The sequence below is a fragment of the Zalophus californianus genome, chromosome 8, assembly GCF_009762305.2.
Source record: "Zalophus californianus isolate mZalCal1 chromosome 8, mZalCal1.pri.v2, whole genome shotgun sequence".
NCBI lineage: Eukaryota > Metazoa > Chordata > Mammalia > Carnivora > Otariidae > Zalophus > Zalophus californianus.
The window spans coordinates 21,371,995-21,395,224 of record NC_045602.1 but is presented as its reverse complement, the minus strand read 5'-3'; the positions used below and the strand labels follow the sequence as shown (position 1 = coordinate 21,395,224).

Genomic DNA, 23,230 nt, shown 5'->3' with positions numbered 1-23,230 from the left:
TAAGTAAACAAAAATAATAAAAATCCTCTCCTCACTTCATGAGTTTACTTCAAATACTCTAAAAGTGAGGTACTTAAAGTCTTAAGTTAAAAAACTGAGGATCACTGATCTGTATTTTTCCCTCTTTGTAGTTTAAATACAGTTGAAAATACTACCAAAGGTTTGATTCTCCCACACCTGTTAGATATACACTGAAAACATTCACTCAAATGATAAACTGTTTCCCACAGCATTTATAAAACAATGTGAATAGTTCAGCACAGTCCATTACCACTACCAAATGCAATACCATCTTCACAAAGAAAGGGCAGCATATTAGTTTCATTCATAGCTTTTTACCTGTTCTCCTTTTCCTTTAGGTACAACTCTTTTATCGTCCATATCACATTTGTTTCCTAGTAACATTCTTTCCACATCTTCATTGGCATGCTACAATGGAATGAAGATTTAATTTACATACTACCATGACTTATAGCTTAATATTCTCTAAAGATGACTTTATTTTTCTCAATTTTCAGTGTCATTTTAATAATCTGGAAGTTTTAAAGCAATCACCCTGAAATCACCCCATGCTAAAAGCCCATACAAATTCGTAAATTACTTAGAAAAGGAAACATAATTCCTAAGACATGATGCTGTCAAACATTATTTTACCCCAACAGGAGGCTGTCTAGTTTCTAGATATACTCTCACCAAAACTGAAGATACAGGCAAAAGAACTGAAATGAAATCTCTTATGCATAATCTAAATCCAAGCTGGATCATGATTTTAGATAATGAGTATTACCCTGTAGAAGCCTTAATTAAAAATTCTACAGAGCTCTTAAAATCTCCAAAAGCTACACTGCTAGGGCACAAGAAGAAATCATGCAGAAAAATAAGTTAAAAACAAATGTTTGCTCCACTGAAATCCTAACAATATCATTTGCACAAATAGAAAAATCCATCCCTGAAATTCATATGTAACCTTGAGGGACTCTGAACAGCCAAAATAATCTTGAAAAAGAAGTGCAAAGCTGGAAGATTCATACTTACTCCCTGATTTCAAAACTTACTACAAAGCTACAATAATCAGGAGTGTGCTACTGGCATAAAGATATGTACATGAATAAACAGGATACAGAGCCAAGAGAACTAATTCCTTGCATGCATGATCAAATGATTTTCAACAAGAGTGCCAAGCCCATTCAATGGAATAGTCTTTTCAAAAAATGGTCTTGGGCATACCAGATCTCAAAACGCGAAAGAATGAAGCTGGACCCCTAACTTACACCATAAACAAAAATGAACTCAAAGTGGATCAAAGGCCTAAATGTAAGACCTAAAACTATAAAATTCAGGGGATGCCTGGATGGCTCAGTTGTCGGGCGTCTGCCTTCGGCCCGGGTCATGGCCCCCGCCCGCATCAGGCTCCCTACTCAGTGGGAAGCCTGCTTCTCCCTCTCCCACTCTCCCTGCTTGTGTTCCCTCTCTCGCTGTCTCTGTCAAATAAATAAATAAAATCTTAAAAAAAAAAAAAAACTGTAAAATTCAGAAAGAAAATATAGGAGAAAAATTTTATGACACTGGATTTGGCAATGGTGTCTTGGATATGACACCAAAAGTACAGGCAACAAAAGAAAAAATAGGCAAATTATACTTCATCAAAATTAAAAACTTTTATGTGTCAAAGGTCACTATCAGAGTGAAAAGACAACCATCCCCTGGAGTAAGAAAAATATTTGCAAATCATCTATCTTTGGCCCAACACTCCTTTCCCTGAATATATCTACAGCCAAGGTAGTTAAGTTCTCTAGATAACGAAAGTACTTTGAGATTTAATTTGTCTTAAATTTGAATCGATTACATTCTTTCCACCAACCCTATCCTTTCCTGGGTAACTTTTACTCATTTCTTCAGATCTCAGCTTAAATGTCATTCCTCATATCAAAGCCTGTTTGACTATTCTGGGTCCTGTGCCGGCATACCATATGAATTTTAAGATCAGCCTGTCAATTTTTGCCAACGCCCCACCCCACCCCCCAAGACAGCAGCTGGGATTTTGATAGGATTACACTGAATCTGCACATCACTTTAGCTAGTGCCGCCATCTTAACAGTATGAAATCTTCCAATTCATGAACATGGGGTGTCTTTCCAATTACAAAGATCTTTCATTTAACATTTTATGGTTATCAGTATGTAAGTTTGTACATCTTTGGTTAAATTTTTCATAACTAGTTTTTCTTTTTGATGCTACTGTAAATGAAATTATATTCTTAATTTCATTTTTGGATTATTCACTGCTAGGGTATAGAAATACAATTGATTTTTGTATACTGATCTTGTATCCTCCAAGCATACTGAACTTGTTCATCCGTTCTAACAGTTTTATTTTTTGGTGTATGTTCCTTAGGATTTTCTCCCTTTCCCTTTCCTTTCTTCCTTTCCCTCCCTTTCCTTTTTTTTTTAAAGATCTATTTATTTGACGGGATGCCTGGGTGGCTCAGTCGGTTAAGCATCTACCTTCAGCTCAGGTCATAATCCCAGGGTCCTCGGATCAAGCCCCACACTGGGGTCCCAGGTCAGTAGGGAACCTGCTTCTCCCTCTGCCTGCTACTCCCCCTGCTTACGCTCTCTTAAAAAAAAAAAAAAAAAAAAAAAAGATTTTATTTGAGAGAGAAAGGGAGAGAGGGAGCACACAAGCAGGGGGAGGAATTGGGGGGCAGGGGAAAGCTGGATCCCAATGGTGCAGGAACCCAATGTGGGGCTCGATCCCAGGACCCTGTGATCATGACCTGAACCGTAGGCAGAGGATTAACTGACTGAGCCACCCAGGCACCCCTCCTTAGGATTTTCCATATACAAAATCTAATTATTTACATACAGTTTTCCCTCCCAATATGGGTTTCCCCCTTTCCTTCTCTCCCTAATTGCCCTGGCTAGAACCTCCACTACAATCCTGAACAGTAATGGCACACTTCTCATTTTCTTGATTGTAAGGACAGGTATGTTGTTAGCTGTGGGATTTTCACAGATGTCCTTTACTAGGCTAAGGATGTTCTATTTCTAGTTTTCTGAGTGTTTTTATCATGAAAGGTGTTGGATTTTGTCAATTTTTTTTTTCTGTGTCTATTGGCATGATCATATGCTTTTTGTCTTTTATCAACACGGTGTATTACACGGGGCACTTGGGTGGCTCAGTGGGTTAAGCGTCTGCCTTCGGCTCAGGCCATGATCCCAGGGTCCTGCGATCAAGCCCCGCGTCGGGCTCCCTGCTCAGCGGGGAGCCTGCTTCTCCCACTTTCTCTGTCTGCTGCTCTGCCTGCTTGTGCTCGTACGCGCTCTGTCAGATAAATAAATAAATAAAATCTTTAATTAAAAAAAAAAAAAAGATGGTGTATTACGAGGACACCTGGGTGGCTCAGTCAGTTAAGTGTCTGCCTTTGACTCAGGTTGTGATCTCGGGGTCCTAGGATTGAGCCCCAAGTTGGGCTCCCTGCTCAGCAAGGAGTCTGCTTCTCCCTCTCCCTCTGTCCCTCCCCACTGCTCATTCCCTCTCTCTCTCAAATAAATAAAATCTTAAAAAAAAACAAAACAAAAAGACAGTGTATCAGACTGATTTGACTTCTTATATTGAACCACCCTTGCATTCCTAGGTAAATTCCTCTTGACCATGATATATAATCCTTTTAAAATGTTGCTGGATCAATTCAGCTTTTTTTCAGTTAAAGCTTTAATTTCTTCAACAAAGTGAAAATTAGGCAACACCAATCTCTTATATGTCAGAAAAACAGATTTTCTTTTCAATGGCTGAGTTTCATGTATCTTAATTCTCATGTTGGGAAACTGAAACCACCCGGCCTAGGAAGTGCATAAGGCTGTGATATAAATTAAAAAACGTATTTGACCTCAGTGCCCTGGCACAGAACTCCTAATTTCCTGAGTGACAGAGTGTCTTCTGTTGTTCTTAACAGGGCCCTTTCTACCTACCTAAGTTTATGCTAATGAAGAACTAGGGCAGAGGGGTGGCCTACAGAGCTTCACAATGGAAGCTGGTCACTAGAGGAACCAAACATATGATTAAAGAATTGGAACTTTCAAGGGGCACCTGGGTGGCTCAGTCCATTAAGGGTCTGCCTTCAGCTCAGGTCACGATCTCCAGGTCCTAGGATCAAGCCCAGCATCAGGCTCCCTGCTCAGCGGGGAGTCTGCTTCTCCCTCTCCCTGCTCATGCTCTCTCTCTCTCCCTCCTCGCAAATAAAAAAATAAAAATAAAAAAAGATTTGGAACTTTCAGCCACTCCCCTACATCCCATGAGGTGAAGGGGGCTAGAGATTAAGTTTAATCACCAGAGGCCAATGATTTAACTAACCATACCTATGCAGTAAAACCTGAATCAAAATTCTGAAACAATAAAGTGAGGGGACCTCTTCCAGGTTGGTGGTGAACACATCAAAATGCCCAGAGGGTGGCATGTCCAGATGGCATGGGAGCTCTCTGTTCCCCAACCCCCATACCTTGCCTGTACGTCTCTTCCATTTAGCTGTTCCTGCACTATATCCTTTATAATAAAATTATAAATGTAAATAAAAACACTTTCCTGAATTCTAGGAGTCATTCTAGCCAACTATTGAACCCGAAAGTGGGTCCTGGGAACCCCCAAAATGTGTAGCCAAGTCAGAGAGAAGCATGGGTAGCTGAGGGGACCCAGGACTTAACATCTGAAGGAAGGGTAGTCCTTAAACTTGGGGAATCTGACCCTAAGGCTGGGCAGTTAGCATCAGAATAGGACTGAATTGTAGGATATCCAGTTCACGTCACAGATTTTGGAAAGCTGTTGGAAAAACAATGCACAGTCTCTTTATCAATTGCTCCTACTGTATATGCTACTTGGCTAAATCATAAAATAAAGGCTAAGAAAATCCAAAATGGAGCCTTTTTTGTTTCAAAAATCTGTGTATTGTTGGGGCGCCTGGGTGGCTCAGTCGTTAAGCATCTGCCTTCGGCTCAGGTCGTGATCCCTGCTCAGCGGGAAGCCTGTTTCTCCTTTCCCCACTTCCCCTGCTTGTGTTCCCTCTCTGTGTCTCCCTCTGTCAAATAAATAAATAAAATCTTAAAAAAAAAAAATCTGTGTATCATTAACTGATTATTAAATACTAACAGGCATCTCTGAAGATTTTTTTTAAAAGATTTTATTTATTTGACAGAGAGAGAGAGAGAAAGAGAGGGAGTACAAGCAGGCAGAGTGAGAGGGAAAAGCAGGCCTCCTGCTGAGCAGGGAGCCCGATGAAGGGCTCGATCCCAAGATCCTGGGATCATGACCTGAGCCGAAGGCAGACACTTAACCGACTGAGCCACCCGGGTACCCCTTCTCTTTGAAGATTTATTGCAGCGATGGAAAAGGTAGTAATGAGTTGTCAGGATTGCTACCACTGAGATATCATCATGCATCTAATACTGGCTTAACACTTGGTCTTCTAGCCAAAAGTGCTTTAAGGGGTTAGCCTTAAGGAAATCCAAAGCCCAGAAGGCTGCAATAAGACATGAAAAATAATTTCAACAAGAAGCTACCTATACTGCAGAACAGAAACAAACTGGCTTTGACACATATTTTACCTTATAAAAATTGACATCTTCACATGCAATGATATGGCACTATTTTCTTGGTTAGGTTTTTACCGCATTACTACTCTGTATCTTTCAAAATGTCTAGAAATGATCTGACATTTCTGTTGTTTTAAATTATTACTGAAAAATTTAGTAATTCATTCATTCAATAAAAATTCACTGAGAAAGAATTCATTTAGGGGCGCCTGGGTGGCTCAGTCATTAAGCGTCTGCCTTCGGCTCAGGTCATGATCCCAGGGTTCTGGGATCGAGTCCCACATCGGGCCCCTGCGCCGCGGGAAGTCTGCTTCTCCCTCTCCCACTCCCCCTGCTTGTGTTTAGAGAAAGGTGTGTAAAACCACTGGTAGCTTCTACATGGGACCATCTTATAAGATGGCTGTATATAAAGTTTTTGGGTAAGTTAGTAATTGCCTTGGATGGGGTTCTAGATAGACTTACCCAAATATTTAAGGGAAAGGTAGATAAAATATAACATTAACCTTTAAGAAATAGAAATAACTCAATAATAATAATAGTACATTATATCTTAAACATCATTTAGAACTATTTATTCTTAACACAAAAATGGTCTTTATAAAGGGTTTATACAATTTCTAGGTCTTACCTCATCTATGTTTCTAAGCCATTTGCTGATGTTTTCAAAACTTTTACCATTGGTGATGTCATATACTAGCATGATACCCATTGCCCCTCTGTAGTAGGAGGTTGTGATGGTGTGAAATCGTTCCTGGCCTGCCGTATCCCTGAAATAAACAGCAATAATCTGTATTGAGCATTTTGATATTATGACATTCGAGATAAAGGGCAAAACAGTAGAATGGTTTGGTAAGATTAACATTAAATCCACTATACACTACAAAGCAAAACAGTACCACCACTCATTTAATTCTTAAATGGAAAATAATTATGGTTTATTCATAAGAATATATATATGTGTGCGTGTGTGTAACTTTTTTTAGTCAAAGGAAATTCATGACCTACCTATAGTGGATGAAAATATGCAAGGGAAACCCACAGAAAAATGACACATAAAACTCTTGGAAGTTATTTTAAAATGAACACCAGAAAGTGTGATAAAAACTCCTGAAATTCCATTTTATTCAGTGATCTAGTTCCATAACATAACACAAAAGCATGTGGAATATTTAGAACATTAAAGGATTAAACCGTAGTACAGCCACATTTACCTTTAGGATCATTTACAAAATGCTGTAAAGATAACCTCATTTTTAAGTAACAAGATGGAAATATGTAAATAGTGTTTTTCAATTCCTTCATGCCAAAGATCTAAGACATATATTTTGCTCCTGTAATTTCCCCCTCTTGTTTGTATCACCAATTTCTTCCTTTTATGGATCATTCTCATCAGCATACATACATGTTTCAGTATCCCCTTTTCTAAAAAAGCAAAATTAAAACAAAAACCCCACTCTCAACCCTACACCCCTCCAAGTAACATCACATTTCTCTGTTCCCCTCCCCAGCAAACTTTCTTTTTTAACTTTTATTTTAAAATAATTATAGCCTCAGAGGAAGTTACAAAAATAGGACAAAGAAGTCTTGGGTATCCTTTACCCAGTTCCCCCCAATGGTAATACCTTACACCATAGTACAAAAGCAAAACCAGGAAATCTACATTGGTACAATCAAAAAACCTTATTTAATGTCTACTTTTCTTTTTTAACATACACTCGTATGTGTGTGTGGGCACACAGGCATGCATGTACGTAGTTCTCTGCAATTTTATCAGATGTATAGATTTGTGTTATCACCACCACAAACACTGACAGAAAACTATTGCATCACCCCTCTATCTCCTTTAGTCCCTACATCCTGGCCAATAATGTGTTGTCCATATCTATGATTTTGTCATCTCCAGAATGCTATATAAATGGAATCACACTATATACAACCTTTCAAAACGGTCGTCTTTCACTTTTTTCACCATGATCTCCTTGAGATCCATCCAAGTTGTTGCATGTAATACTAGTCTGTTCCATTTTTCTGCTGAATAGTATTCCATTGTATGGACATACCACAATTTGTTTAATTACTCACCCCTGGAAGGACACTGGGTTGTTTCCAGTTTTGGGCCATTAAAAATAAAGCGGCTATGAATAATTATGTACAAGTTCCTGTGGGTACAGAAGTTTTCATTTCTTTGGGATGAATACCCAGGAATGTTACTGCTAAGCCATATGATATGTTTACATTTATAAGAAACTACGAAACTTTTCTAGAGTGGCTGTACCACTTTACATTCCAACTAGCAAGGTAACAGATCCAGTTTCCCTGCATCCATTAGCATTTGGTGTTGTCACTATTTTTTATTTTAATCAAATAAATAAGGCATGTAGTGATATCTCATCATCATTTAAATTTGTATTTCTCTATGGCTAATGATGGTAAACATTTTCTCATGTAATTATTTGCCATCCATATAGCCTCTCTGGTGAAATGGCTGTTCTTTTCTGTCCATTTTCTAATTGGATTGTTTGCTGTCTTTTTTTTTTTTAAACACTGCTGCGTGTTGAGAGTTTTGTACCTAGTTTTTTAATTTCTTGACAGGGTCTTCTGTGGAGTGAAAGTTTTAAATACTGAAATCCAAATTACTGATTTTTAAAGAATCTTTTATGTATCATGGTTTTAGTGTTATACCTAAGAACTCTTCAACCAGTCTTAGGTCCCAAAGATTTTCTATATTTTCTTCTAAAAGTCTATGGTTTTATATTTTATATTTAAACTGATGATACAGGGGCACATGGGTGGCTCAGTTGGTTAAGCATCTGCCTTCGGCTCAGGTCATGATCCCAGGGTCTTGGGATCAAGCCCCATGTCGGGCGCCCTGCTCAGCATGAAGCCCGCTTCTCCCTCTCCCTCTGCCCGCCACTCCCCCTACTTGTGCTTTCTCTATCTAGATAGATAGATAGATAGATGATACATTTTGAGTTAATTTTTGTACATGTGTGAATTTTAAGTAGAGGTTCATGTTTTTACTTATGGATGTCCAACTACTCTAGCACCATTTGTTGAAAATGTTGAGGAAATAGCCCTTCTTCATTGAATTGCTTTTGCACCTGTGACAAAAAAAAATCAACCATGACCCAGTCTATTTCTGGGTTTTTCTTTTTGTTCCAATGACCTATGTGTCTATGCCTCCCCCAATACCATATTGTCTTGATTACTGTAGCTAAATAAAGTCTTAAAACCAGATAGATGCCTCCCATTTACTTTTGCCAGAGTTGTTTTAGCTGATCTAGCATTGGCATATAAGTTGTTTTTATGTGGGCTCCATGTCTGGTGTGGAGCCCAGTGTGGGGCTTGAACTCACAATCCTCATATCAAGACCCAGCTGAGATCAAGGGTCAGATGCCTAACTGACTGAGACACCCAGGCAACCCTCCGTATAAATTTTAAAACCAGTCTATATCTACAAAAAAATCTCCCCAGCAAACTTCTTTAAAGAATTCTCTAATTTCTGTCTTCCCACATTCATTTCTCAACCAATTCTAATGACTACTGCTACTACTATTCTACCAAACTGCTCTTCTTCAAAGGGTCTCCAAAAACCTCTGCTAGCTAAATCCAGGATTTAGTTCCTTTTTATATATTTTAATCATTCATCAGGATGCCATAAATTTGACCACATTCTCTTCTCGAAACATTTTATTCTCATGGCTTTTCTGACACCACATGTTTCTGCTCTTAGTTCTACACACTAACTGCTCATTCTCAGTAACTTTTGCTGGCATTCTAACATTCAGAGATATAGGGGCTCACATTCTCTATATAAAAGCCAGAGTGATCTTCTTAAAATATGTGTCTGAGCATACCATTTTTGCTTAAAACTCCAATAGCTTCAATGGGGAAAGAGTAAGTTTTTCAACAAATGGTGCTAAAACAACGTTATCTCCATGCAAAAGAATGAAGTTGGACCCCTACCTCATACCATATATAAAAATTAATTCGGGGCACCTGGGTGGCTCAGTCGTTAATCAAATGCCTTCGGCTCAAGTCATGATCCCTGGGGTCCTGGGATCGAGCCCTGCATCGGGCTCCCTGCTCAGTGGGAAGCCAGCTTCTCACTCTCCCACTCCCCCTGCTTGTGTTCCCTCTCTCACTGTGTCTCTCTCTGTCAAAGAAATAAATAAAATCTTAAAAATTCATTCAAAACAGATCTGACCTGAATATAAGAGCTAAAGCTATAAAACTCTTAGAAGAAAATATGAGAAGGATGTTCAACATCATTAGTCATTAGGGAACTGTTAATCAAAATCACTTCATACACCCTAGGATGGCTATAATCAAAAAAGCAAACAATAAAGGATGTAGAGAAATTGAAACCCTCATACCTTGTTGGTATAAATGTAAACTGATGCTGCCACTGTGGAAAATAGTCTGGCAGTTCCTCAAAATGTTAAACATACAGCTACCATATGATCCTGCAATTCTACTTCTTGGTATATAACCAAGAGAAATGAAAACATATGCCCACACAAAGACTCATACATGAATGTTCATAACAACATTATTCATAATAGCCAAAAAGTAGAAACAACCTAAATGCCCATCAACTGATGAATGGATAAATAAAATGTGGTATAGTCATATAATGGAATATTATTCAACGATAAAACAGACTGAAGTACTGGTATCTGCTACAACATGGGTGAGCCTTGATAACGTTACGTTAAGTGAGAGAAATCAGACACAAAGATTAAATAATGTATGATTCCATTTATATGAAATGTCCAGAATAGGAAAATCTACATAGGCAGAAAGTATATTAGTGGCTGCCTTGGCTAAGGGGTTTGTCAGGATGGGGAGTGGCTGCTAAAGAGTACAGTTTCAAAAAAAAGAGTATGGAGTTTCTTTTGCGGAATATAAACATGTTCTAAAATTGTGATAATGGTGAATATATATACCTTATAAATACACTAAAAATTAGTTTTATACTTAAATGGGTGAATTATGGTATATGAATTATGTCTCATCTCAATAAAGTCATCACAAAACAAACAGCAAGGATTACTAGGCTTAAAAAACACAATTTCCAGGGAGGGGGGTGGGGGGATGGGTTAACCTAGTGATGGGTATTAAAGAGGCACGTTCTGCATGGAGCACTGGGTGTTATACGAAAACAATGAATCATGGAACACTACACATCAAAAACTAACGATGTAATGTATGGTGATTAACAGAAAAAAAAATTTCCAATTCGTTATAACCAGAACCAATTCCAAAATCCTTATGTTGAGGTTTACAAGTGTTACAGGACTTGTTCTTTTCTCCAGTCCCCCAAATTTTGAGGCATTCCTTTCCCTGACAACTAGAGTCACATGTTGTAGTTGTTTTTTTAATGTCCCCAAATTCACAAGCTTGTTTTCGCTTGACAGCCTCTACACTAGCTGTTCCTACAGCCTGCCTATACATGATTGGCTCCTCATGTTCCCATTTTAACCATCACCTTAACAATGAAGACTTCTCTGACCACCCAATTTAAATAGTCATCCAGTCTCTCTTCATTCTGTATCCCTGCTTAACTTCTCTGTATAACAATTACAGATTTATTTACTGTTTGTCTCCATGCCCTCTAAAATTAAAGTTCCATCAGAGATCTGTCTTGTTCATTGCAGAATCCATTCTATCTACAAGGCGAATAAGCATTCAAATGTTAATGTCAGAATATTACCTTGCAGATTCTGTATTCTTTTACATATCAAGCTGCTCCAATTCAGTTACATGACCCTTAAAAATGTATTTTAAAAATAATGCTTATATGCCTAAAAATATATGTAGCCAGAAATAAGAGAACTACCCGTACATCACTATTCCTTATATTCAATCCTGGTGTACAATTACCATGTTCATACATCTGCCCTCTATCCGTCTGTTCATACATCTGCCCTCTATCCATCTATCCATCAATTCAAATAGTGTGCTAGGCATTATACAAGAACACACACAGAACATGGGTTTGGAGTCAGATCCAAGTTTATCCTCAGATTCCAATCCTTCCAGGTGGGTGACCTTAAAGGTATGTAACCTCTCTGAATCTTGGTTTTTTTCATTCACAGCTAGAAGAAATAACTAAAGTAAAATTCCATAATTTATTTGTGTGTGTTATAAATAAGCCGAAAGCAATCTGTAGTATAAAAATATGCAAAGATGCAATAATGTCATTTTGAGATTCAAAATTTGTTTTCAATTTGTCCTAAGTCAAAACCATCTCTGCAGATGCTCTTATAAGTTGGTACCTGTCTGTGTTTAAGCTGTTCTCAAAGCTGTTTCACAAGGAAATCCCTGCTTTGCCTGAAGCCTATTTCTGAATAAATGTAAAATAAAATGATTTTTTATTTAGCCAAGATGATCTGGCTGGATTTTTCAACTTTTGTAAGAGAATTTCAGCCCTGTCACTTGCCCATCTCATCTCAAAGTATATGGATCTGCCCTTTAAAATAATGTAAAATACCATTTATTCATTCTGCAAGTATTTATTGAACAAATAGTACATTCCAGACACTATTCTAGGCACCAGACAGAAAGCTGTAAACAGAAAAAATCTCCTGCCTTAATCATGTTTTATATCTTACTGGGGGTAGACAACAACCAAATAAATCATCATTTCTAAACTATACATCTTCAGAGGGTGAAAAGTACCAAGAACACAAGAAGTTAAAGAAACTAGGGGCTGATGTTGGGGATGGTGCAAGCAAGGAAAATTTTAAACAGGGTGGTGAGGGAAGGCCTCAGTGAGAAGGGAAAGGGAGTAAGGAAGTATCTGGGGGTAACAATTTTCCAATAAGAGGGAAGTATAAGTATAAAAGTATAAAGTATAAAAACAAGTATAAAGGTCCTGACCCATGGTTGAGGAATAATAAGGTGGTCAGGAGGATTTCAGCGCTTCCTGAATGAAATGAGAAGTCTATTGAAGGGTTTTACAAAAAGAACTTAGCCTGGGTTTAAAAAGCATCAGTCTATTTACTGTGTTGAAAATGGGTGTGTGTGGAGAAGCAGAATTAGGAGGTATTGCAATACCAAAAACTGCCAACAGAACTGTCATTTTAAGAAAAACCATCTAAGAGGGCGCCTGGGTGGCTCAGTTGGTTAAGCATCTGCCTTCAGCTCAGGTCATGATCCCAGGGACCTAGGACTCAGTCCTAGGTCCCTGGTTAGCAGGGAGTCTGCTTCATCCTCTGACCGTCCCCCCTTCTCAAGCTCTCTGTCATATATAAATAAATTTTTACAAAAAGAAAAAGAAAAACCATGTAAGAGACATGCTATCAGTTCTTCCAGATTGTATCTTTAAATCAAGTTAGATCAGTAAAGGCTACACACACAGGCACACATACATATTTCTATCTGTATATTTACTTACATTCTTACACCACAATTTTTATATCATTACCTTTAATATGTTAATTGATTAAAAATCACAAGAAGGAGCTTTATGAAAATGTATTGTATTTGTTATGATCTGTTTTCTCCACCATTCTTTACATCATTTTTTTTTTTAAGATTTTATTTATTTATTTGAGAGAGAGAGAATGAGAGCCAGAGAGCACGAGAGGGAAGAGGGTCAGAGGGAGAAGCAGACTCCCCGCTGAGCAGGGAGCCCGATGCGGGACTCGATCCCGGGACTCCAGGATCATGACCTGAGCCGAAGGCAGTTGCCCAACCAACCGAGCCACCCAGGCGCCCTCTTTACATCATTTCTAAAAAGAGTAATGTAATCTATTGTGGGTATCCCTCCTTCTTGGTTCTTTTTATACCTTGGCCCCCAAAGAAATTTCTAGGTTAAGTTTTACAAATTAAGCATAGCAAGTAAGTTGTCCTTCAGAGATAGTGTATTTACATCTTCCATTTTCCTCAATTCCAAATTCTTGTTTTATCTTTTATTAATCTTCTCTAGTCACAAGGTACCTGTAATCACATGTAATTTATGATTTCATGAAAGAACAACAAAAATTTTGTCTCATCAGTTGAAATAGTTTAGTTCTTTTCTAAATTGGTAAAAAGTATAAATCAACTAATAATTCTATACCCTTAGAGAGGGGTTAAAGTTTCCTGGCTAAAATCCAGGATGGAAATGTACTTACTCAAGACAGAGTATATAGCACCTGGGCTTCCAGAAGTGCCTATTGGTTATAGTGTAGGAGGCATAAAATTTGTACTTTATTTTTTGTCATGAGCAGTAACAATTTAAAGAGATCTTCCACAGCACTTACCTATGAACCACCACCCCCAACACTGTCTAGCTATGATATGCTTTCTTCTTTCCCATTCATTCACATTATAAAATTAGCAAATTATATGCCCATTTCAGTGTCAAATCTATGACTAAATTCTCTACCAACAAAGAATACACTGCAAAAGAAACTAGTTAAATCTAAATCAACAGCACTCAGGTTTTATAATACTGGTTAGATATGAAATGTCAATATAAAACATACTGAACTATTAATGGCCCCTCTGAAAGGAAGGTAATCACTATTTAGAGTTAAGTTTCTGTTTTGATTCATGACATTCTACTCCATCTGTTCTTTTAGTCTCTTCCACTTCCAAAATCTCTTACACCCAACTACCTTCCTTCTTCTTACATGCTTTCCCTGCTAAGTTTTTTAAAGGCTTTCTACATCCCATTTTCATTTGCACGTCATACATTTATGCCTTCCAACATGACTGTATCCACCCCCCAAAATGATCTGGCTGCTCGACTCCTTGATCTCAAATTACCCTTTTCCTGAGTCCTACGTAGATACTTAAATCAGCCCCTACCAATTGTTAAGGCAATCAACCATTTATTTCGAACCAGAAACAGAGTTCTTGCTCAATACCTCTAAGCTAATTGATGATCTTTTGCCCAGGGCTAAAAATAGCCACAGCTGCTTATTCATTGCCCCAATTATTTTTAGGTTTGCATGCACATATACACCCAAGATTAAAGAGAGCGGGTTGACCCCAATAACTCCAAAAATATCTGAAGAGCAATTAAACACTATATGTACTCACAATATATTTCTATGTACCATAATACAAGTTTTAAGCCTGTTTCAAAATCATTCAACTTGGTTTTCCTTTCCTATAATTTTTTTCTTCTCAGCCTATGTTTAAGGTTTCTGAAATTACAACTCAGTGGCAATAGAACTTTCCTTACATAAAATAATAGACACACAGCTAAGAGAATGTTGTGAAATCCTATTTTTTCCCCACTGACATATTATAAAAGGAGTGATATGTTCCTAGGAACTAAAATAGCTTATTTCCTTACTTGTTAGTCCCACATGCAGGGTGAAGGAAGCTGTGTGCCCTGGCTGCTATTATGACAGCTATTTTTAGTCTGGGCACTGACAGCACCAGAACAGTCCAGAGACAACATCAATCTGCTCTACAAAGCAGAGACCCCAAATTTCTTAACTTTGTGTTTTTGGTAACATAATGAAGTTATTTCTTACTTTATAAATTAGGATGTCAAATTTTGCCCCGAGGTGGGTTTTTTGGGTTTTTTTTTTAAGATTTTAAGTAATCTCTACACCCAACGTGGGGCTCGAACTTATAACATGGAGATCAAGAGTCAAACACTCCACTGAACTGAGCCAGTCAGGGGCCCCACAATGAGTTTTATTTTATTTTTTTAACAGTTGTAGCTCTATGGTTTTTTGCTTTGTTTTGTTTTGCTTTTATTTTGTTATGTTAATCCCATACATTACATCATTAGTTTTGATGTAGTGTTCCATGCTTTATCGTTTGCATATAACACCCAGTGCTCCATGCAGTACGTGCCCTCTTTAATACCCATCACCAGGCTAACCCATCCCCCCACCCCCTCCCCTCTAGAACCCTGTTTGTTTCTCAGAGTCCATAGCCTCTCATGGTTTGTCTCCCCCCTCCGATTCCCCCCCTTTTTTTCCCTACCCTTTTTTTTTTTAACATATAATGTATTATTTGTTTCAGAGCTACAGGTCTGTGATTCAACAGTCTCACACAATTCACAGCGCTCACCACAGCACATACCCTCCCCAATGTCTATCACCCAGCCACCCCATCCCTCCCACCCCCCACCACTCCAGCAACCCTCAGTTTGTTTCCTGAGATTAAGAATTCCTCATCAGTGAACTGAGTTTTATTTTAACAAGACCCTGATTTCCTCATAGATATGCAATTTCGCTACTTCAAAGTATCATTTAACTACGCTTATCTTTAAAAAAAAAAAAAAAGCAGTCTGAAACCCTCTCTTGCAAAGCTTATATTCCAGTGGAGAAAGGAACAAGCAAATAAATAAATAAATATATAATCCCAAACTGTGTAAAGAGCATGGAGTGATGAAGAATGGGGTAAGGGGAAGGGAAAACATCACGTAGATAGGATGATGAGGGAGATCCCTGATATTTATGGTGAGAAGTATAAACAGAAATCAAACAAGGTCATTTAGCCAACAAATATTTACTGAGCATCTGTATCTGCCAAGTTCTGTTCTAGGTGGTCATGATAATAACCAATATCAGACAGGATCCCCAGCCTAGGAAGGGGAGGAATAACGCACACTTTTAAAAAAATATGGTAACTTTATTTTTTTTTAAGTGTATTTATTTAACAGAGATAGAAAGAGCAAGTGTGTGAACAGGGGGAGGGGCAGAGGGAGAGACGAGGGAGCCTGATGTGGGGCTCAATCCCTCAACCCTGAGATCACAACCTGAGCAGAAATCAAGAGTCGGACATTCAACCAACTGAGCCACCCAGGAGCCCCCAAAATATGGTACTTTAGATACTAAAAAATACTATGATAAAGATCAACTAGAATAAACGTGACAGCGCCTGAAGGACTGGGCTGCTTTAGCTTGAAATCATGCAAGGCCTCCCTCAGAGGATAATGTGGAATTAAGATCTGAATGAAAAGGCAGCAGGACAAAGATCTGATGAGTAGCATTCCAAGCAGAATAACAGCTGAAGTACAAAGGCCCTGAGATGGGAACATGCTTGGCATGCTCAAGGGAGAGAAAATGGCCACAACGACTGGAGCAAAACTGGTGAGAGAGGAGGTGAGAAGGGACAGTAGCCACGACCTGACATTTTCAAATTTTATTTCTGATGAAATGGGAAGCTTCTGGAATGAAGTGGTACTTCAGAATGTTCAGTCTAGCCACAGTTGGGGTTGAGGGGAATGGGGGTGTCTGAGGGAGGTCTATGGAGCATGTACAGAGGTCCCAAATTGGAAAAGAGCTTGCCATGTTCATGTTCCTCAGCTGCACGAGACCACAAAATGAGATTGAGGCCACTCTGTTAACTGGGGTAAGGAATCTGGATTTGAAATTTGGACTTTCATTTGAAATGCAATGGAACTCAAATGGTTATATAAATGGGGAAGGAATGACAAAATGATCTATGCCTGATTTGTATTTGAAAAAAAGATTGCTCAGGCTGTTATGTGGGAAAAGGCAGAAAGGAAGAAGGCAAAAGGGAAAATAAGGACCTGTTAGGATATTAAGAGCCTACCTACTGGCTCAAAGAAGCAGTACTGGTGGCTTGGACTGGGGGGGTAACAAAGGAGATGGCAAATTGTATATGGATTCTAGAAATATAAGATTGAATCAACAGGGCTTACCGAAGAGGATGTTGGGATTAAGGGAATGGGAAGAATCGAAGATGACTCCCCAAGAATCTGGCACCTTATGTAGGTAAATGGTTAATTCCTCTACAATGTAACACTATTGATTTCTGGTTGACTGTACTGATGTTAAATTTGCTGCTGGCTGAGGCACTTGGGTAGCACAGCTGGTTAAGCGGCTGTCTTTGGCTCAGGCAGGTCATGGCCCTAGGGCCCTGGGATCGAGACCCATGTCAGGCTCCCTGGTCAGTGGGGAGTCTCCTTCTCCCGCTGCTTGTGCTCTCTTGCTCAGGCTCTCTCCCTCTCTCTCAAATAAATAAATAAGATCTCTAAAAAAAAAAAAATTGCTGCTGGTAGAAGATACAGATGCCAACAGTAACAAACATTTCTGACCACCATCCCTTAAAAACAAAAACAAAACAAAACAAAAAAAAACAAGAAAAGGCAAACTTGAAGTAACTCACTATGGCTTTTTTCCTGGAAGGACCCACAACACTACAGAAAATGTAGATAGATACTGTGATGGAAACTTGTAGAGATCTGGGATTTTAAAAGCCACAGCTGCTTCTCTATCAGCCAAACAAGCTAATTTTAGGCCTACACACATTTGCCTTGGCCAGAGTGAGACCCATCGCCACCCTTATGCAACAGCCTACAAGACCCCTGGGAAAAAGAAAGACGTGAAGATCATTCAAGTAAAGAAAAATGACACAAAGCTTTAGCACAGACTTTAGAAAAGTTTCTCAAATCAATATTCAATCACAGAACAGAATTTTTCATGCTGAAACAAGAATCTGAATATATTCATTCAAATTAGACATAAAAAAAATCACTGTGCTTTTTTGTAGCAATTGGAAGCAAAACATTTAATGTTGAGTAAGGATAGCATTTTGAATTTATGAGTAATGGGTTTTTCATGCTAAAAGCCTTCTTCAATTATTGTGGCATATTCCAGATCTCTTAACTTGGAACTGCATGGTTTCCTTCTCCCTGGACTGTTAGCATGCGAACTTTCAAAAGCGAAGAAAGAAAATCAGCTAGCACAATGCTAACCTCTTAAAAACTATCAATCACAAATTTTCACCACTCATTCCTAATCTTTATAGGAAAATGGATATTTCAAATTAAAAGCAGTTTTATATATGAAAACGTACACTAAAAAATTTCTTTCTAAAGAGTTTTTACCCAAAAGAGGTAAAAATCAAACAATTCTAAATTAGAGATGTTACCATTTCTATGCTATACTTGAGATTTAGAAGTACAGTAGAAATCTTTTCTAGATAATCTTGAAGACCACACTGGAGGACTTACTGTTACAAAAGAACATCTTTTGGGAAGGCTCTCTTTTTCAAAAACAAGTGTTAGTTTTTATTGTTTACTTCTAGAAGCTACAGAAACTAAAATGAGAGGGAGAAAAAAATACTTAAAGCCACAGGACAAGGAACAAAAGGGAAAGTTTGCGGGGCGCTTGAGTGGCTCAGTGGTTAAGTGTCCAACTCTTGATTTTGGCTCAGGTCATGATCTCAGGATTGTGAGATCAGGCCCCAGGTCCAGCTCACATACTGGGCATGGAGCCTGCTTAAGATTTTCTCTCTCCCTCTCCCTCTGTCCCGCTACCCGTCTCTAAAAAAAAAAAAAAAAAGGCGGGGGCAAGTTTGTGGAAAAACAGGACAGATTTAGTAGGGCAAAGGTTTTATGTGTTATATAAAGAAAACTCTAACTTAAAAAATAGTTTTTTGTGCTTTTGTTTCTGTTGTATACACTCACATATAAATGTACATATATACTGAGTCACAGAGTCACAATGTAAAATGTGACTCTTACCATTCAAAAAAGCCTGAACATTATTAGTTTAAAGTGTGCACCGAGAGGATGCAGTTGAGAGGAAAGAATCAGTGTGGCAGAGCCTAAGAGGGGCCTGGAACACAGACTAACCCGTAGGGCCAACGCTGGGATAAGGCATGGGGCTAAAAAAGGGCAGGGGGGAGAGTTGGTTGAAATTCAGAATAAATAATTGACATACATTCCCTTGAGATCAGCTTTAATTATAATGAAACAGAAGTTAGGCACAGTTCATTTGCTGAGTTATTCCCCAGTTAAAGTAAGGAAAAATCAATGATCATCAAGTGGACTGTGCTTCAAGGGGAATCATTAAATTTAGGAAATACTTTAAAATGTCTACATTTTAAATTTGTATTAAATTTTAAAGATGTTATAAAGATTATACCTCTAATTACATGGTCAGGTAATGACATTCTGGTTAAACATATCCTACTCTTCTAATTATCAGCTCCCTTTGGCACCTGGGTGGCTCAGTCGGTGAAGCACCCAACTCTTAGTTTCAACTCAGATCATAATCTCAGGGTTGAGAGACTGAGCCCCAATCTGGGCACAGAGCCTGCTTAAGATTCTCTCTCTCGGAGCTCCTGGGTGGCTCAGTCGGTTAAGCATCTGCCTTTGGCTCAGGTCATGATCCCAGGGTCCTGGAGATCAAGTGGGGAGTCCGCTTCTCCCTCTCCCTCTGACCCTCCTCCCTGCTTATGCTCACTCTCTCAAGTAAATAAATAAAATCTTAAAAAAAAAAAGATTCTCTCCCTCTGCCCCTCCCCAACCCCCTGCTCACTTGTGTTCTAATAATATAAATATTAATAGTATAAATAATAATAATAATTATTATTATTTGCAGCTCCCTTTCAAAGGGAATACCTAACTTTTTGAAACTGTCTTTGGATTCCGGGACACTGTTCTCCCCTAATTCTCTAAATCTCCTCTGCAATCTCCTCTGCTAACTTCTGGCTCTGCTCATATCCTAAAATAAAATGTTATTATTCTTAGGGTTCTAACCTCTTAATGGGAGATAACCAAATAATAATAGCTATGATTTATTAAACACTAATCATGTATCAGACACTGCTCTTAGTGCTTTACATGTACCACTCATTCTCATAACCATTCTATGTCAGGTCCTTTTATAGTGAAACCCAAGATAACAATGAATTCAAATTTAGCACAATTACTGATTGGTAATAAAGAAATGACAGCACTGGAAAGAGCAGGAAAATCAACTATCAAACTGCACTGTTCATAGGAAGCAGTATAGTAATGAACAGTGTTACTCTCAACTCTACAATCTGAGCATGTAATGCATCCCTGCTCTACCATTTACATGCCAAAGACCTTAGTTATTTCAAAATGCATCCATTTCATTATCTATAAAACAGGGATAATCCAAGAGAAAGGAAAATATATACCTACACAAAGATTTATAGCAGCTTTATGGTGAATAACCAAGCTGTGATGTATCTTAACAATGGAATACTACTCAGCAATAAAAAGTAATGAACTTGATACACACAAAAATCAGTGACAATTTTCAAAATAATTACACTGAAAGAAGCCAGACCCTCCCCCCCAAAAAAGAAGACACTATATGATTGTATTTATATACAGTACTAGAAAATGGAAACTAGTCTACAGTGACAGAAAGCAGAAGAATGGTTGCTTGGGGACCAGGAAAAGGAAGGAAGGAAGGAAGGAAGGAAGGAAGGAAGGAAGGAAGGAAGGAAGGAAGGAAGGAAGGAAGGAAGGAAGGAAGGAAGGAAGAGAGGGAGGGAGGGAGGGAGGGAGGGAGGGAGGAGAGATTACAAAGAGGCTTCAAGGATGAATACGTTCACTATCTTGATTGTGGTGATGGTTTCACAGGTTTATACATATATATGTCAAAACTCACCAAATTGTATACTTTAAATACATACACAGTTATTGTACGTCAGTTATACCTCAACAAGGCTGTTAACATATCCCACGGGGTCATTTTGAGTATTTAATAGGTTAATATATATATATAAAACAATATTTACTATAAAATACTGCTATTCTAATTTTAAAGTCTATGATTCATACTTGAATACAAATTTAAAGAATTTCATTTTACTTCTATGGGGCAAATCCTATATAAACTAATAAAAATAATGCCTATAAAAAGTTATAAACACATTAAAGGAAACAAGTATTTTAGCTTAAGACTCTCAAAGCAATAAACTTTTTATATTGAGTGTTTGTAAAGTACAGTGCTAAAGGCTCTACAGAGATTATTTCATGTAATCCTTAGAACAATCTTTTGGGATAAGTGGTATTATCTGTATTTTACATATGAAGATACAGCCTCACAGTGGGTTATGTAGCTTGCTCAAGTTCATAAAGTAAGTGGAAAAGGTAAAACACTCAGCCACATCTCATGGACTGAAAATAGATAAAGTCCATGTCAATGTGTATTCATTTATTTTTAAAGTAATCTCTCCACCCAACATGGGGCTTGAGCTCACAACCCAGAGACCAAGAGTTACATGTTCTACCAACTGAGCTGTCAGGTGCTCTATGTCCATAATTTTTTTTTCTTCACTGAAAGAAGGTGACTTGACTGCTGGCTTTACAAAGGAAAGTCTCACAGAATCTAAACTGGTAACAAGGAAGGATTTCACTGCCAAACCTTCAGGAGCTTGACAATCTACTATATAAAGTAGGTAAATCAACATCACTTACCATATCTGTAGTTTGATCTTCTTCCCTTGCAATTCAACTGTTTTGATCTTAAAGTCTATTCCTACAACACAGAAAAAAAAAGGTAAATTGTATCTATGGCTCTGAACTTAGCTCTCCTAAAATTAACTGGAGTAAAAATAAAAACACCATTTTAAAATCTGTGTTTGTTTGGCTCGATAATCACTAGGTATGCAAATTCTGAGCAAATTATTCAATTTTAAACTCAAGTAATAGAAGATCCAAACATGGCAGAAGAAACAGCTATATAGAAGAGTTTTTACAATTAGGAAACGGAAAGGTAAACTTTAAAATGTCTAAATTTTTTTTAAAGTAGGCTCCATACCCAATGTGGGGCTTGAAATCATGAACCCAAGATCAGGAGTCGCATGCTCTACCAACTGAGCCAGCGAGGTGCCCCTAAAATATCGAACATTTTAATGCAGAAGAATAAAAATGTTTCCTAGTAGGAAAAAAAATATAGCCTTTACTAGCTTGCAAAGTAAAAAGACTCCAGGGATAAAGAGGGTTCTTTCTTTTTTTCTTTCTTTCTTAAGATTTTATTTATTTGAGAGAGAGCGAGAGAGAGAGCGCGCGCACACACACTCGCAAGGGGGGGCGGGGGGGGGGAGAAGAGGGAGAAGCAAACACCCTGCTGGGCAGGGAGCTCAACAAGGAACTTGATCCCAAGACCTGAGCGGAAGACAGATGTTTAACTGACTGAGCCACCCGGGCGCCCAAGAAGGTCATTTCATGATGATAAAAGGGTGAATTCATTAAGAAGGCATAAAAATACTAAATGTTTATTCATCTAATAACACAGAGCTTCAAAAGACATGAAACCAAAGTACTGTAACCAACCAAAATCTTCAGCTTGGGTTGAGTTTCCCATACCCAAATCAAAAGAAAAAAAAAGGCAATGTGCCTGGCATTTATAAACCTCAGACTTTATCTATAGCCCATATTTTTGTTTCTCCAGGAATTACTGAGAAAATCATCCTACAGTGACCTAGTTGTCAAGACCAACTCTGAACAAGACTAACAATTCCAATTAGGCATACAATTTGTTAATTAATCTTAATGACAAACCTGACAACCAACACTATTTCAGAAAACGTCCCTGAAGGGAGGTGAAATTAGGACACGGTCTGAAAGTTCCACACCTTTTGAGATAAGAAACCAGGTACAACTGGAAAATAAGATTTTAGGCTGTTTTAAGCTAACTACCTCCAACCTAGACTCTTGAGTTTCTCTCTCAATCAATGTTGTCTATCCTCAAACTAATTAGCAGTGGTTAAAGCAGTTCTTCATTCTTTTCCGCACAAAAACTCTCCTTGTCTACCTCGGCCATTCATTCTTCAATCTTCATTACTGGTTTCTCCTTATCTCTCTGAAATTTTCCAAAACTTGGAGTGAACTTTTCTAAAATTTCAGTCATTCCCTTGGTGATTTGCCCTAATTTCACAGCTTTAAATTC

General features: G+C 38.2%; 1 protein-coding gene across 1 annotated transcript in view; it reads right to left on the bottom strand.

The window, feature by feature from the left end:
- Positions 1-23,230, bottom strand: part of RAB10 (RAB10, member RAS oncogene family) — an 86,796-nt gene that overhangs the window by 7,251 nt on the left and 56,315 nt on the right. Inside the window, exons 2-4 of the mRNA XM_027621579.2 lie at positions 21,757-21,817; positions 6,214-6,352; positions 340-429 (exon numbers count right to left, since the gene is read on the bottom strand). Of these exons, the coding sequence (XP_027477380.1) occupies positions 340-429; positions 6,214-6,352; positions 21,757-21,817 (290 nt within the window). The remainder of the gene's footprint in view (positions 1-339; positions 430-6,213; positions 6,353-21,756; positions 21,818-23,230) is intronic.